Consider the following 15899-nt stretch of genomic DNA (forward strand, 5'->3'; position numbering starts at 1 on the left):
TTTGATTTAAACAAATCACCTTTATTTTAAAAATAAATTTCAAAAATAATCATCCATCAGAGGATGCTCCTGACTCCAGCTTCTCCCCAGGACAAACTGTCACTGAGCTTTGAACCTTTCCGGCAGGACTGATGACCTCGAAGCTCCGGAAACAACAGCCGTCCTTCCCAAACTGGCGGGCGGGGCCCCGGGGTCACTCGGGGAGGGACCTGGAGTCGAGGGTCCACTTCTGTGGCTACCTGTCACCCCACCTTAGGAGAAGGAAACTCTTGCTTTTGCCAAGGTGTGTTTATGTCTTTGCCCAGGTGCCTCTGTGACTGCCATGAACAGTACCAGTAGCAAAGGATGACAATCAAATGAATATTTACTTCTTCCAGAAGCATTTTAACCTACAACCAACCGCACGCCTGTTTTCCTATCTGTGTTTGCTCCTCAGACGTGACACCACCCCAGACCCTGGCAGAAGCCAGTGATGGGGGTGTCATGTCCCCTCCAGCCCAGGCCTCCCCGAGCATAGACAGAGCTGCAGCTGGCCAGGAGGCCCATGGGGGCTGGGGAGGTCCTCAATGTCACTGTCCATTGAGGACCTCCTTGGTGGGGACACGCTTGGACTCCCATCACCGGGGACTCTGGCCGGCGGCGGGGCAGAGCAGGGCTTGGTGTGCCCACCTGCCCAGGAAGTTCTCGGGCTGCCCGGGACGCAGATGCAGAGCCGTGGGGATGCCAGACATTCACGTCCACCTGGAACCCAGCAGGGCCCCCCAGCCCCACCCCAGAGGGGCCTGTTGCTGCCCCCGGAGCTGCCGCTCACTGGAACTGTCTCCAGAGCCATCGCGATTTGCTGACTCCGCGCCCCATGGTGGGGGTGGGGGGGTGGGGGCGCTGGCCCTGTGCCTGCAGCGGCCTGTTGAGAGTCTGCCGAGGCTTCGGTCGGTCTTCGCGGGGGCCGGGGTGGTTTCCAGATTTGGACGAGGCCCAGGCAAACCAGTCCTCTGTCCGCAGATGGGAATCTCTGCCCAGGTCTGTCCTTTCTTGACAAAGGAGGGGCAGGGCGGGGCGCTGGGGGGGGGGCCCCCCTCGCCGACAGAGGGCAGAGCAAACACGGTGCAGGTGGCGTGAACGGCTGGTCCCTTAATTTACTCACAGCTGAGATTAGATCATCAGCAAATCAGAATTCCGGATTACCGTAAGGCACTCTGAGCAGTGGGAACAGGAGACACAGGAGGGGACGGGGCACGTGTGTGGCGTGGCCAGGAGCAGCTCCCTGAACGCGAGGGTGCGGGCACGGGGTCCTCGGGCTGGCCCGGCGCTATGGGAACGCCGGGTCCGCGATGCCGTGGTCGGGGTTGCAGCTGAAGGCGATGGTGATGGCGTAGCGGGTGCCCCAGCGGACCTTCTCCACCCGGTGCAGGTTCTCGGACCCCGAGGTGAAGAAGGAGACCCGCCCTGGGGGGAAGGAGAGAGGTGAGTGTGGGGGCACAGCCACGCCAGGTCTCCAGAGGCCTGCTGGGGTCCCATAGCAACCTCTGCCAGTCACCACGACACACCTGCAGAGCCTGGGAAACCAAGCCCCACCAGGAGCCACCGGGAGGAGCTGGGAAGACACAAACCCAGCAGGGCTGGACCAGCACCTTCCGGCCACCAGCGGCTCTGTGCCGGGAGGTGGAGAAGGAGCCACACACCCAGGCAGGAGGCCCTTCGCTCTCCCGCAGCCTCTGGGCTGACCTCCGATGGCCCCGGGTCTGACATTTCAGGGTCTTGTTTCTAACCACACAAGCCGCCTCCTGGTAGCTGCCTCCTACCGGCTCTGGGCTCCACCGTCTTGTTGGCCCCCTCCTCCATGAACACGAACCGCCCGCCGCCGAAGTCCTCCAGGTAGTCGGAGAGGTACAGCAGTGAGGTGTAGTCGAAGGAGCCGTAGGTCACCTGTGGGGCAAAGCCGGGAGGGCCTGGGTCAGAGCGCCAGGAGGAACGAGGGCCGGGCGCGGTGGCTCATGCCTCTAATCCCAGCACTCTGGGAGGCCGAGGCAGGCGGATTGCTCAAGGTCAGGAGTTCAAAACCAGCCTGAGCAAGAGCGAGACCCCGTCTCTACTATAAATAGAAAGAAATTAACTGGCCAACTAATATATATAGAAAAAATATATATAGCTGGGCATGGTGGCGCATGCCTGTAGTCCCAGCTACTCGGGAGGCTGAGGTAAGAGGATCGCTTGAGCCCAGGAGTCGGAGGTTGCTGTGAGCTAGGCTGACGCCACGGCACTCACTCTAGCCTGGGCAACAGAGTGAGACTCTGTCTCAAAACAAACAAACAAACAAACAACAAAAAAAACGAGCACAGATATGGAAATAGGAGGGAGTCTTCCCAACACTGCCGCCGTGCAGAGGGAGGTGGTTCTACGGAGCCCTGAGCGGGAGACGGCGTTGAAGAGTGACCCCAAACCTTTGGCGGCCAAAACGCGAACGATGGTGGGGACGGCCGCCAGGCTGCTCCGTCTCCTTCGGAGAATCCCGCCTTCCTTTACGGACTTTCCCTCCTCAGCTGCGTCCACCAGATCCCAAATGCCCCTAACGCCTTGGGCAGGAAGGCGTCCGAACACTAAACACGCAGGCACTGCGGACAGAGGCCTGCAAACCCGAGGAGCCCGGCAGCCGCGGGAGAACTCGAGAGGCGTGGCCTGATGCCGTGCTCACCTTGTCCACGTGGGCGTGCCAGTACTCGTCGTGCGCGGTCCGTGCGGCCGTGCTGTTGATGCGGGAGAAGAAGGTGGGCTTGGTCAGGTGCAGGGAGGACGGGCGGAGGCCGAAGGCCTCGGCGATCGTGAGCTGCACCTTCTGCCGTATCTCCCTGCAGAGCACACGCGTGTCACCGGGGCGCGTCACCGGGAGCAGCAGGTCCCCAGAGGGGAGGCCGGAACTCTCCGAGGGTCCCCGAGCACCCGCTGACTGTCACAGGCCAGGGGAGGGCGGGAAGATGGATGGGCAGCACACGGCACACACGTGAGGGGGTGTCACGCGTGGCCACGACCCTGACGCCCCGGGAACGGTCGGGGCACCCCGGACAGCGCAGCGCCCTGCGGGAAGGACAGCGCAGGTGACGGGGCACGCTGGGCAGGTAAGGAAGGGCGGTGCCAGGGCACTCCACTGTGCATGCCGCTGTGGGGAACCGGCCCCAGACGCCCCAGGCCCAAGGCTGCACGGGCTCAGCTCGGAGTCCCTGGTTGGCAAGAAAGGGGGTGTTGCCACACGGCGTGGGGTGCAAGGTGTGGGGGGTGCAGGGAGAGGGCAGGTGACGGGAGTGGGCATGGGTGGGGTGCGTGGGGTGCATGGAGTGTGTACAGGATGCAGGTGGGGTACATGGGGTGCAGGTGGCTGTGTGGGGTGCAGGTGGGGTACATGGGGTGTAGGTGGGGTACATGGGGTATGGATGCAGTACAGGTGGGGTACATGAGGTACGTGGGGTGCATGGGTGTGGGTGGGATACAGGTGGGGTGCATGGGTGTGGATGTGGTGTAGGTGGGGTGCAGGTAGGATGTATGGGTGTAGGTGGGATGCAGGTGGGGTGTGTGGGGTGCAGGTGGGGTGCATGGGTGTGGGTGGGGTGTAGGTGGGGTGCAGGTGGGATACATGGGTGTGGGTATGGTGCAGGTGGGGTGCGTGGGGTGCAGGTAGGATGTATGGGTGTAGGTGGGGTGCGTGGGGTGCAAGTAGGATTATGGGTGTAGGTGGGATGCGTGGGGTGTGTGGGGTGCAGGTGTTGTGCATGGGGTACATGGGTACAGGTGGGGTGCATGGGTGTGGGTGGGGTACGTGGGGTGCATGGGTGCAGGTGGGGTGCATGGGTGCAGGTGGGGTGCATGGGTGCAGGTGGGGTGCATGGGTGCAGGTGGGGTGCAGGTGGGGTGCATGGGTACAGGTGGGGTGCAGGTGGCGGCTGTGAGGACAGAAACAGCAGTGAGTGTGGACTGTCCATCTGTGCAGGGGTCAAGGGGACCCCCAGCTCGCTCTTCCTCACCTCAACCCGGGCTCATCCAGCAGGACGTTTTAAACTCTTGCCTTTATGGAAACAGCGGACACATTCACAGATGTTCCACCCCATGACAACCGTCGTCAGTGTTTTCTCGGGGCTGATTCATCCGTACTCGGAATGAGAAGCCACCTCGCCCGAGTGGGCCAGCGGCCAGCGACCGGCTCGTCCTGACGACACCGGCCACGAACGGCCCTTCTCGGGTTTGGTCCCCAAGAATTTGCCTCGACAACCCCCCACCGCCACCCCCGCTGCCTTGCCCTCACCGGTACAGCCGGAAGTCCTCTTCCGAGAAGACGGTTCGTATCTTGTCCCCGAAGTATCTGAAAAATGAAGAGTATTAACACAGGTAACACTTTATTAACCTTTTCTCATTTCCTTTCGATTTAGCCATTCCTCAAGCGAACCAGCACGGCCCCGAGAATCGCCGTGTCCCCGTCATCTCAGGGCCACTGGCTTCTGCGATGGGACCTGTGCTGTGAGCAGGGACGGGCGGCGGCAGGGGCCGAGGAGGGGATGGCACTGATGGAGGCTGGGAAACCCCTTTGCCTCTCTGGGCCCCACATGGAGCGTCCAGGCCCGTGGGGCTGCCTCCCGCCTGCCTCTGCCTCCCGCCTGCCTCTGCCTCCCGCCTGCCTCTGCCTCCCGCCTGCCTCCCATCTGCCTCTGCCTCCCATCTGCCTCTGCCTCCCGGCTGCCTCTGCCTCCCACCTGCCTCCCACCTGCCTCTGCCTCCCACCTCTGCCTCCCACCTTTGCCTCCGCCTCTGCCTCCTATCTCTGCCTCCTGCCTCTGCCTCCCGCCTTTGCTTCCCGGCTGCCTCTGCCTCTTGCCTCTGCCTCCCACCTCTGTCTTCTGCCTCTGCCTCCCACCTCTGCTTCCTGCCTGCCTCTGCCTCCCATCCAAGCCTCACAAACAAGGGTCCTGCCCTGGAAGAGGCCGGGGGTGGAGGATGTTCCTTCCCCACAATGAGCCCAGAGCAGAGGCGGCGCCGCAGCCCCCACAGCTGAGCACCCCGAGACGCTCACTCGGCGCGGCCACCGGGGTTCCCGTTGTCGCTCTCACCTGTACAGGTTCACAAAGTGCTTCCCAACAGACAGGGCCCCCGAGTGCAAGTCCAGAATGGACGCCTGGAAGAGACATTTGCCGAGTAAAACCGTGAGGCTGCAGCAGCCGCTACGACCGACAGTCTCTGCGGCTGAACACAAGTCCTCCGGATGGCTCCGCGCACGCCGGGCCCGGCTTTCCCAGCACCCCGCCTGCCCCGCCCCGACGCTCCCGTCCTCTGCCTGAAAACCTCGCCTTCCCGTGTCCCTGGGCCGTGGCTGCGTCCCCCATCCCCTGCTCCCGGACCCCTCCTGTCTCAGGAGGACACGCACAGGGCCAAGGGCTCAGCCCCACCACGAGGGTCCGCGTCCCAAGGGCCTCCGCCGTGTCTGCGAAGACCCTTTCCCAAGTCAGAGCAAGTCCACAGGCTCCAGGGGGACACGTCCCCTGAGGCCACCGAGGGGCCCTGCAGTCCCACGGGGCATGTACAGACACCCCCGGCTCCATGGAAGCATCTCCCGGCCCCTCACTCACCCCATTTCCCATCTCCTCTGCCCCCTACATGACCCAAAGCCACGTGAAGACGCCACGCATGTCTAAGGACACTTCCTTCCCAACAAAGGGACATCTCCGGGCCGCTGAGCGCCCGTCAGGCCCGGCTGCCACGGTCGGTGCCGGGAAATGCCACGGCCAGTCCACGGCACCCGGGGACCCTGCTTATGGTGCCTTCTCCCCCCTAGCCCTGAGTCTGAGCAGAGAAAAAGGGTAAAAAGAAACCGAGGCAGGAACCATGTTCAACTCACCCCTCCGTCAGATCCTCCCAGGGAGAGGCCCTTCTCAGCTATGCTGTCGGGGACAAGATTGGGTCAGAATTTAGTTACCGGAATGATCCATGACGTGTCAAGGCAAAACATCAGGCAGCATAATTCGCGTGACGTAATAGATTCTGCCTGTCTAATGTTCGTGATGCAAACCTTTAGACCAAAGGACTCACGAGGCGGGCGGATCGCTCAAGGTCAGGAGTTCGAGACCAGCCTGAGCAAGAGTGAGACCCCCGTCTCTACTATAAATAGAAAGAAATTAATTGGCCAACTAAAAACATGCAGAAAAAGTTAGCCAGGCATGGTGGCGCACGCCTGTAGTCCCAGCTACTCGGGAGGCTGAGGCAGGAGGATCGCTTGTGCCCAGGAAGGACGGCCCGAGGGCCAGATGTCTAAACCACTGGTCTGAAAATCAAAGCTTTCAAGATCTTGTTTTTCAAATCTGAACAAGGAAACATGCAGGGCCAGCTGCTTCTGGGCAAGGACCTTGTGCTGCCCGAGCCACGGCCAGGCTGGCGGGAGGGCTGACCCTGCCCAGCTTCAGGGCAGACACCAGAACGTCAGGTCGCGACTGTCCGCCACGGCTCGGAGAGCGCGTGTCTCACACATGGGGGACAGCGTCGCCCCAGAGAGGAGGCCACGCCCCGGAAGTTTCCACCACTGACAGCATCCCTACGGCCTTTCCTACCAGAAATTAGAAAATCCAAGCTTTGCCTTTGAAAGCAGGGAAGGAAATTCTTATCGAATTGTAATGAAATCTTTTTTTTTTTCTTGGAGACAGAGTCTCGCTTTGTTGCCCAGGCTAGAGTGAGTGCCGTGGCGTCAGCCTAGCTCACAGCAACCTCAGACTCCTGGGCTCAAGCGATCCTCCTGCCTCAGCCTCCTGAGTAGCTGGGACTACAGGCATGCATCACCATGCCTGGCTGATTTTTTCTATATATACATTTTAGTTGGCCAATTAATTTCTTTCTATTTTTAGTAGAGACGAGGTTTCGCTCTTGCTCAGGCTGGTCTCGAACTCCTGACCCTGAGCGATCCTCCCTGCTTGGCCTCCCAGAGTGCTAGGATGACAGGTGTGAGCCACTTCACCTGGCCTGCAATGAAATCTTTTAAATCATTTCCTCAGCAGTGATTTTCGGCTTCCTGCCCCAGGCCCACGTCCCCATCTGTTCGTTGAAATCTGAGCAGCGAACACCTGGGACCTGGCCCGGAGAGGAGGGCGGTTACCTGCGAATCCGCTCCGCTTCCTGCTTGGTGATGACGACGTCGGAGACACCTCTGCCGCACTTCCTGGGGGTGCAGCCTGGAGAAACGACAGGTGGGGGGACGCTCGCTTAGACGGCGGCCCTGGGGACGGTGGCTCTGGAGAGGTGGGGCTGGCCAGGCCCCTGCAGGATCGGGGCGGCCGGATCTGGCTGATACACCCGGGTAAGCACGAACGGCAGATAAGCGACCGCCGTGTGCAGACGTGCAGGATCCCGGAGTCTGCATCCCACTGGGCGTCCTGCGTTCCGGGGGCCCCGGCTGACAGGTTCGTCCAGAAGCACCTGTCACTGCTGCTCCCGAGCCCCGGGAGAGCCGCAGGCGCCAGCCCAGGCGTGGTGTTGACGACATTCCTGAACCATCGTCGACGGCTGGGCACACGCTCAGCAGAATGCTCCGGAATGAGCAAAGCTGAGCTTGTCATCCCAGCCTTGGCCCTAATACCGTCACGGTGGAGAGTCCAACTCCCCTTTGGCAGCTGACGGTGAAGGAGACAGAACCGGTGAGGACAGAGGGTCTGTGCTGTGATCGGATTAGGAGAAGCGGGTGGAGCTCGGCACACAGCTGTGGACACCACATTCTCCCCACATACACACGGACCACAAACAAAGACGGGCCAGGAAGAAAGCCTGAACCGATCTCCAAGAACTGATGTCATACGGATCGTGTTCCCTAACTACGACACGAGTAGCTTCAAGGTCAGTTTTGTGTTGTTTTTTTTTTGAGACAGAGTCTCACTTTGTTGCCCAGGCCAGAGTGAGTGCCGTGGCATCAGCCTAGCTCACAGCAACCTCAGACTCCTGGGCTCAAACGATCCTCCTGCCTCAGCCTCCCGAGTAGCTGGGACTACAGGCATGTGCCACCATGCCAGGCTAATTTTTTCTATATATATTTTTAGTTGTCCAGCTAATTTCTTTCTATTTTTTTAGTAGAGACGGGGTCTCGCTCTTGCTCAGGCTGGTCTTGAACTCCTGAGCTCAGAGGATCTGCCTGCCTCAGCTTCCAGGAGTGCTAAGATTACAGGTGTGAGCCATCGCACCTGGCCATTAATGCTGATAAGTTATTAAAAGGGCAGAAAGAAAAATGTCAGTGCTAATCATTGAAAAATATATTTTGAAAGCTTTGTCTACTAAGACAGAGAGAGCGTCCACACGACAGAAAACACTTTCACTTTCCTGTGGGCCGACGGAGGCAAGAATGCTGTCCTCCCGTGTGCGCTCGGCTCTGCCAGGTGAAGCCCGTTCCTGCCTCCGGCCTTGGCGTGTCCGGAGCTCCGTGTCATGTGCATCACAAGGACGCCCCTCTGTGGAGGAACTTGGAGAGCTTTTCTTGGTTCAAGTGCAAAGCACTGAATTTAATTTAAAAAATAATCTGAATCCTGTCACAAAATCCCAGTTGCACAGGCCGGGTTTTTAAAACCGGGAACGCGTCCAGATGGCATGGAACGTTCAGGAAAATACAGCAGCCAAAAAAGGCCTTGGAGGCGGCAGAGTCTGTAGTGGCCGAGCCGGGTCAGCAGCCGATTGCCAGTGTGCGCTCTCCAGGGTGCTGAATCCCTGAGCCCGGCCCAGCCAGTGCTCCAACAGGGCAGCTCCAGCAGTCTCCCGGACCCTCCGTGGCAAACCCCATCCCTCCCCCCCAGCCTCTAACCCGGCTGATGTGTAGAGCCGGCCCAGCCAGGAGAGGAGCCGTGGAAGCTAGGACATGAGACGGCGGAAGGGCCTCTGGCAGTTCCTTGTGACAGTTTCTCCAACATTCTCTGACACCCTACAGCATTCTCCTACAGCATTCTCCATACGTTTTCTGGTTTCATCTTTCTCGTCCCCACCTTTCTAACCCTGGCCCCGCCTCCTCCACTGGGCAGCACAGCTTCCTGAAACACCAGCCACGGCCGGGCGTGGCTAGCCCACCCGGGGAAGAGAGAAGTCATCTGCCAGCACCCCCCCTGCCAGCCCCCACCATGTCCAGCCTGACCCCTGCCGACTCATCGCAGCAAAAGGCAGACGCACTTTAACCACGCTGCATCTCGTGTCAACGTGCCGCCCTTGCTCAGATGGCCGAGACGGCGCCCGTACCTTCGAACCTTCGGTGGCTGTTGTAGTCCTCAGAGCAGGGCACCTCGATGAACCTGCCCGCCAAGACCTCGCCGCGGTGGGCCAGGACCTCAGCGACACCGTCGTCAGACCCTAGGCTGCTCCAGAGCAGGAACGCCGAGAGCGCCAAGACGGCCCCCAGGCCCGCCCCAGTCCTCAGCCACTTCCTCTGCGCCTCCCGAGGCGCCGCCCGGTCCTTCTTGGTGCTGAAACAGAAGACACGCCCACCGTCACCCCAAAGCAGCTGCGTGCGCTGGGAACTCTCCCAAGACGGGAGAAAACGTTCACACCTGATCTTTCTTTTTTTTTTGAGACAGAGTCTCACTTTGTTGCCCAGGTGAGAGTGAGTGCCATGGTGTCAGCCTCGCTCACAGCAACCTCAAACTCCTGGGCACAAGCAATCCTTCTGCCTCAGCCTCCCGAGTAGCTGGGACTACAGGCATGCGCCACCATGCCCGGCTAATTTTTTCTATAATATTAGTTGGCCAATTAATTTCTTTCTATTTATAGTAGAGACGAGGGTCTCGCTCTTGCTCAGGCTGGTCTCTAACTCCTGACCTCGAGCAATCCACCCCGCCTCGGCCTCCCAGAGTGCTAGGATTGCAGGCATGAACCACCGCGCCCGGCCCACACTTGCTCTTAACCGGCCTCTGGCTGTGCCTGTGCGACCCTTGGTCCAGATGAGCCAAATCAACTCAGCAGCTACTCCGGGTGGCTACAGTGAGGCAGGTGGTGGGAGATGGAGCGCCCACCCCGGCCTCCGCTCGTCCTGATGCCCGCCGTGACCCCCGCCAGCCTGGCCCATCTGACCCGGCAGGGCCGACCCTGTCCCACCACGGGCAACAGGATGAGCTGCCCTCAGAGCCCAGCCAGGTCCGGAGGATTCTTGTGGGCGTCTGTGTCTCTAATCACACGGCCTGCACCTGCACATGCCTGCCCTTCCCCCACGCAGGTGCTCCCGGCATGCACAGGTGCGCTCAGGAGCACACGTGAAGGACTCGAGCCAACGCCCGTGAGTCAAACCCACCTAACTAAAACCACAGGGCGGCTGGAGGGGAGCAGGAGCACACCAGACGCGATCTGCAAATAAGAGGCTTCTGGTGCGACCCAGGGCTCACTGTGGGGTTCAGACAGGCGGTGCTGAAGTCGCACGTGTGTCTCTGCGTGTTTGTAAAGGGGCAGCGTGTGCTCTCCCATCCAGGAAAGACTTTGTGGGCGGCAGGTCTCGAAGGACAGGAAGAAACTGAGAGAGAGCAGGGCATCCTTTCATGAAGGTAGGATCTCCCCTCCCCTCCCCTCCCTCCACCGCTCAAGAGCTGTTATTTAATATTTCAGAAAATTTACAAATGGAAAATTTTAAAATTTATTAATTGAATATTTTCAATATTGAACAAAAAACATATAAGTTTATGTTTGAAATATTCTTTTGGAGATATTTGTTTTGCGAGAAAGGAGAAATACTTATAATCTGTAGGTTATTTAAACCTAATAAAATTGTAGCTGCAAGCCAGCATGAGGCATTTGAGATCTTATCCAACAGAATCCAAGAGTACCTGAGATGAAACAGGGATAAAATCTCAAGAACAAACTATTAGGTTGAAAAGTTACTGTAAGCTGGGTGTGGTGGCACACACCTGTACTCCCAGCTACTCAGGAGGCCCAGGCAGGAGGATCGTTTGTGCCCTGGAGTTTAAGACCAGCCTGGGCAACATAGTGAGACCCTGTCTTTAAATACATTTTTTTTTAAGTTAGCCTTGTAGCCTTTCCAAGCCTAAGGTATCTTCCTGATATTCTTTTAACTGATGGCTTCTCAGCACGTAACTTGTCAGTAGAATGGAATTAGGCAAAAGAGCAAAATAAAAAGCAAGCAAACAATTTTTTGCATGACCAACCATCTCTGGTCAGATTTTAAAATTCTAAAACAAAGCCTTTTAGAAGCCGCACAACTCTAGGGAAAGCGGGCCTTGTAGTTCAAACGTGGGGGTGGGTATCAGCCAGGCTTGCTGGCCCCCATCTGCAGGAGGCTGAGGCAGGAGGATGGCTGGACGCCAGGAGTTGGAGGTTGCAGTGAGCTGTGAACCCTAACCCTAACTTTATCTAAAAAAAGTGAAGGCGGATGACAGCTCCGGGCCCCAGCATAGACCGTGGAGGCTGCCATGGGCTGTCCAATTTAGGTCGGTGCCCCCTGGACGCTGCAGCGGCGCAGCAGAGAGCACCAGAAGCCCCTCTCTTCCTCGCACCTGTCGGAGCCCAGGTCAGCATTTGAGATCCGTCCTGTCTGCGCTTGGCATCAGTCAGGCCAACTCTGCGCCTAAACCGGGGCCACAGGCCACGCCCTTCCCACAAAGCCCCACCCATGCGCGTGGCCCCGCCCCTCCCGTCCAGGTCCCGCCCACCACGCGGCACACCCTCAGTCTCCACCCACACCACGGACCCCCGCTCCTGAGGCCCCGCCCATTTCAGGACCCGCCCCCACAGGCTCCTCCCCTCCTCGATCTGGTCCCGCCCCTCCATGCCTGGCCCCGCCCCTTTCCCTCCTGGCCCCACCCCCTCCCCTGCAGCCGGAGCCCTTCCGCGCTGTCCGCTACCTGATCGGACGCCGGCGCTCGGGCGCCCCGCTGCCCTCGGGCGCCTTGCTTGGGCCCCTTCGCTGAGGCGCCATCGGGCCAGGCCGCTGCGGAGCCGGGCGGGGCGCGGGAGCCGCCAGGCCGGAGGACGAGCGCCGCGACTGAGAGCGCGAGGGAGGCGCTGTGAGGGGACGCAGCAGCGACGTGCTCGGCCATCGGCGCAGGGGCTGGCGGCCAGGCCTGAGCAATCGGCGGCCGAGCGGGGCGGGCGGGGCCTCGTCCGAACCGAGCCGGGTGTGGGGCCACCAGGGGCGCGGCTCACCTGAGCTCGGCGCGGGCACTCTCCGGGGTGGGGCCTGCGGCCAGCCCGCGTCCCGGTCCCCGGGGGCCCTCCCGACGGCCTGGCCTGAGTCACGGAGCCGAGCCCAGTAAGGGCCGCCGGCGTCCGCCCCCGCCGCACTCCCACCTGTCGCGCCTGCACCTGCTACATCGGCACCAACCCCACACGCACCTCCGGCACCCGTCGCCTCCCTCGGGCCCAGAGTGCAGCACCTGGACCCGCGGATGCGTGGGCTCCCCGCGCAGGTGAGGCCTCCCCGCCGCTCCCGCCCCGGTGCCTGGGGCGACCAGGGCTGGGCTGACTTCTCAGCTCCAAAACTTCCTTTAAATCTATTCCTTGGAAAATAGATTTGGTTTGTAAGACTTTCAAACAGTTAAGCTTTAAAACCATCGCACTTTCTCAATGCTTTTCCACAAAACTTGTCCTTCCTTCAGCTGGTATTAATGATTTGGTAACTGCCTTGAGAATCTTGGCATTGAGATTGTTAGTAAACAAAAGTGTATGTATGTACACTTTAAATCAAAACGATTGGTTTCTGTGTGCGTCCACTTCATCTCTTCTGCTGTGTTACGGATTCCTTAAGGTCAAGAATTTATGTATCTTTGCACAAAAGGAGTAAGTTCAATTACTGAACTGGATATATGGTTAACATACACAGGTTTTCTTTCCTTTCTCAAGTTAGCCTTTTGTGCATTTATAATAGGTGGAAAAGAAAATAAATTTTACTATTTCGAGACCACCTGCATTGTCATCCAGATACTTCTATTTTAATACACACAGAACTGACAACTGAAAGTGTAAATATAAGTGCTGGAGAAGCTTCTGCCCTGTTTGTGACTTGGATTTTCTACACCAGGAAGAAGAGCCCAGACGAGAGATTTTGCTGTAGGAATTCACAAAAAATATTGAAATGTCAGATTCCACGCCATTTGAGATGAGGTTCGTTCACCTGGACCTGAAAGGAGCACCACCGAAGGTCTCGTACCTCTCAAAGGTGAGGACTCACTTGTACCTCCAGAGAATCTCTTTTGCCTTGGGTTTGGTCTTTAAAACTGTGAGCGGTGTTCTGGGGGAAAGGGTGCTTAGAACACAACCGGGAGGCTCTCGGTGGGGACAAGACGGTAGCAGCAGCATCGGTTTTGGATTTTCCCCATATTCTCAAAACAGAGCAAGGAAGCAAAGAAATGACAAAAGAAAGGCACAGCTTCTTTGCTGAGGGTTGGTTGGTTGGTGTCCCCCCTAAAAAAAGATATGCTCAAACCTGAACTCCTGGTACCTGCGAAGGGGACCTTATTTGGAAATAGGGTCTTTGCAGATGTGGTCAAGATAAGGCGAGGTTATGCTGGAGTAGCATGAGCCCTAATGCAGCGGCTGGTGCCCTTTCCAGGAGAGGGAGGTTTAGACACAGAGAGCTGCACAGAGGGACATCAGGGTGCAGACACCCAGGACATCGTGAGATGAGGGAGGCAGAGAAGGGATGATGCATTCACAGGCCTAGCCACTTCGGAACGGCGCTCACCAGCAACGACACCTTGCCCACAGCCGGCACTCACAGTCCAAACGATAGCTTGTGCTGTGCATTGACGACGAATCCATTTTGTGTGATGAGGAAAGCTTTAAAGCACTGAAAGCTTGTTTTATTTCACAGGCAGCTTTACTTGCACTGTAAATCAGAATAGGTAACATATACATAAATGTTTTTATTACGTTACTTTTAAATGTTCACAATTTTATTTTGATAAGTGAAAAATTAGAAAAGTCATATCACGGCTGTCAGCTAAAGTCGACTCCCGGCTATGCGAGTTCATCTGTGGCTGTCGACTATAGTCGACGCTTGTGCCGAAGTGGCTAGGAAGGGTGGCAGCACCAACAGCTATTAACAGAAAGAAGCAAGGAAGGACCCTCCTATAGAATCTTCGGAGAGCACAGCCCTGCCAACGTCTGGTTTGGGGCTTCTGGCCTCTAGAACCGTGAAAGAATAAATTTCTGTTGTTTCAAGCCACCCAGTTTGTGGTCGCTTCTTACGGCAGCCCTAGAAAACTACAATGCTCTTCAACAAAACTAGGTGTCAGGGTGTCCCATGGACTCCAAAATACAAGCAGGTGGGGCCAAACTGCGGACAGCGTAACTCCCCTGTGGGGTTAGCAGCCAAACAAAGGTGGTAGAGGAAAGAGGGGGCTCTGACAGTGCTGTGACCAGAGCACCCAGAAAACAGCCCCAGCAGTAAAGATTAGCCAGAAACTGCAGAAAGCTTTGCTGGCTGTGGTTGGGAGGTGAGTGCAGAATGACTCAAAGGTGGTGCAGGGGAGCCCCAAGGCCTCAAGGCTCTCAGAAATACCTAACAGAGGCCGGGCGCGGTGGCTCACGCTGGTAATCTGGACAGACAGGCGGGCAGATTGCTCGAGGCCCTTACCAGGAGGGTGGGTGGATTGCTTGAGGCCAGGAGTTCAGAACCAGCCTGAGCAAGAGCGAGACTCTGTCTCTACTATAAATAGAAAGAAATTAACTGGCAAACTAATATATATAGAAAAAATTAGCCCAGCATGGTGGTACATGCCTGTAGTCCCAGCTATTTGGGAGGCTGAGGCAGCAAGATTGCTTGATACCAGGAGTTTGAGGTTGCTGTGAGCTAGGCTGATGCCACAGCACTCACTCTAGCTTGGGCAACAAAGGGAGACTCTGTCTCAAAAAAAAGAAAGAAAGAAAAAGAAAGAAAGGAAGGAAGGAAAGGAAAGGAAAGGAAAGGAAAGGAAAGGAAAGGAAAGGAAAGGAAAGGAAAGGGGAAAGGAAAGGAAAGAGGAAAGGAAAGGAAAGAGGAAAGGAAAGGAAAGAGGAAAGGAAAGGAAAGAGGAAAGGAAAGGAAAGAGGAAAGGAAAGGAAAGAGGAAAGGAAAGGAAAGAGGAAAGGAAAGGAAAGAAAGAAAGGAAAGAAAGAAAGGAAAGAAAGGAAAGAAAGGAAAGAGAGAGAGAGAGAGAAAGAGAGAGAGAAAGAGAGAGAGAAAGAGAGAGAGAGAGAAAGAGAGAGAGAGAGAAAGAGAGAGAGAAAGAGAGAAAGAGAGAGAGAAAGAAAGAGAAAGAAAGAAAGAAAGAAAGAAAGAAAGAAAGAAAGAAAGAGAAAGAAAGGAAGGAAGAAGGGAGGGAGGGAGGGAGGGAGGGGGAGAGAGAGAGAGAGAGAGAGAGAGAGAGAGAGAAAGAAAGAAGGAAGAAAGAAAGAAAGAAAGAAAGAAAGAAAGAAAGAAAGAAAGAAAGAAAGACCTAACAGAACTTCCTCCCAGAAGGACAGAGCCCCACACCAGGACAAAATGTTGGGAAAAGAATCCACTTTGAACTTGGCAAGAACACCAGAGACAGAAGAGAGAGAACGTTCAGATACTGGGAGAAAGGGGGGCCAGAGGAGGCAGAGACCAGAAAGTCTAAAATGCAAAAGCAACTGCACAGGCCCCTGTAACTTCTAATTCCTTATGGCAGCAGGAGAGGAGGGGCCCTGGGGCTGGCCCATCTCCATCCGGAACACAAGAACCTGTTCTTAAAAACGAGCACCAGGAAAGGAGCGTTGCTAAATGCCACACATAGACAGGTGAGGGACAGAGGATAGCACTCTGACTAGCATCGCACCAGGAATCAGGTGATGTCGGACCATGACATTTCAAAATGAGATAAAAGCTATTAGGAAAAACAACAGATGCTATGGAAAAACAGCATAAATCAGAAATAGAAAAGCCCAGAAGTGTGATGACAGGACAA

General features: G+C 57.0%; 2 protein-coding genes across 3 annotated transcripts in view; one reads left to right on the forward strand and one right to left on the reverse strand.

Annotated features, from left to right (window-relative positions):
* Positions 1 to 12056, reverse strand: OGFOD3 (2-oxoglutarate and iron dependent oxygenase domain containing 3). Of its 2 annotated transcripts, none has more exons than XM_075999836.1 (9): positions 11838 to 12056; positions 9232 to 9455; positions 7121 to 7196; positions 5876 to 5918; positions 5091 to 5155; positions 4292 to 4348; positions 2693 to 2744; positions 1803 to 1926; positions 1 to 1446 (listed from the first exon to the last, which is right to left on the reverse strand). In XM_075999836.1, the coding sequence occupies exons 1-9, from the start codon at positions 11909 to 11911 to the stop codon at positions 1310 to 1312; spliced, it is 852 nt and encodes a 283-aa protein (XP_075855951.1). In that variant the 5' UTR covers positions 11912 to 12056; the 3' UTR covers positions 1 to 1309. The 2 variants fall into 2 exon arrangements, with proteins under 2 accessions (XP_075855951.1, XP_075855950.1); XM_075999835.1 differs by having other exon boundaries at positions 2693 to 2846; positions 11838 to 12055.
* Positions 12036 to 15899, forward strand: part of HEXD (hexosaminidase D) — an 18868-nt gene continuing 15004 nt past the window's right edge. The window contains exons 1-2 of the mRNA XM_012777269.3: positions 12036 to 12401; positions 13013 to 13150. Of these exons, the coding sequence (XP_012632723.1) occupies positions 13067 to 13150 (84 nt within the window). The 5' untranslated portion in view covers positions 12036 to 12401; positions 13013 to 13066. The remainder of the gene's footprint in view (positions 12402 to 13012; positions 13151 to 15899) is intronic.

This window comes from Microcebus murinus, unplaced genomic scaffold, assembly GCF_040939455.1.
Source record: "Microcebus murinus isolate Inina unplaced genomic scaffold, M.murinus_Inina_mat1.0 scaf010_hap2_Mmur4.0, whole genome shotgun sequence".
In the NCBI taxonomy this organism is placed as follows: Eukaryota; Metazoa; Chordata; class Mammalia; order Primates; family Cheirogaleidae; genus Microcebus; species Microcebus murinus.

Bases quoted from the DNA above. Each gene is read 5' to 3' on its own strand.
- OGFOD3 (XM_075999835.1), bottom strand. From the start codon at position 11,911: ATGGCGCCTCAGCGAAGGGGCCCAAGCAAGGCGCCCGAGGGCAGCGGG. The intron at 5,919-7,120 runs GTAACCGCCCTC...TGTCCCCGACAG, and splicing joins GAAGCGGAGCGGATTCGCAG to CATAGCTGAGAAGGGCCTCT. The intron at 4,349-5,090 runs GTGAGAGCGACA...TTCATTTTTCAG, and splicing joins CACTTTGTGAACCTGTACAG to ATACTTCGGGGACAAGATAC.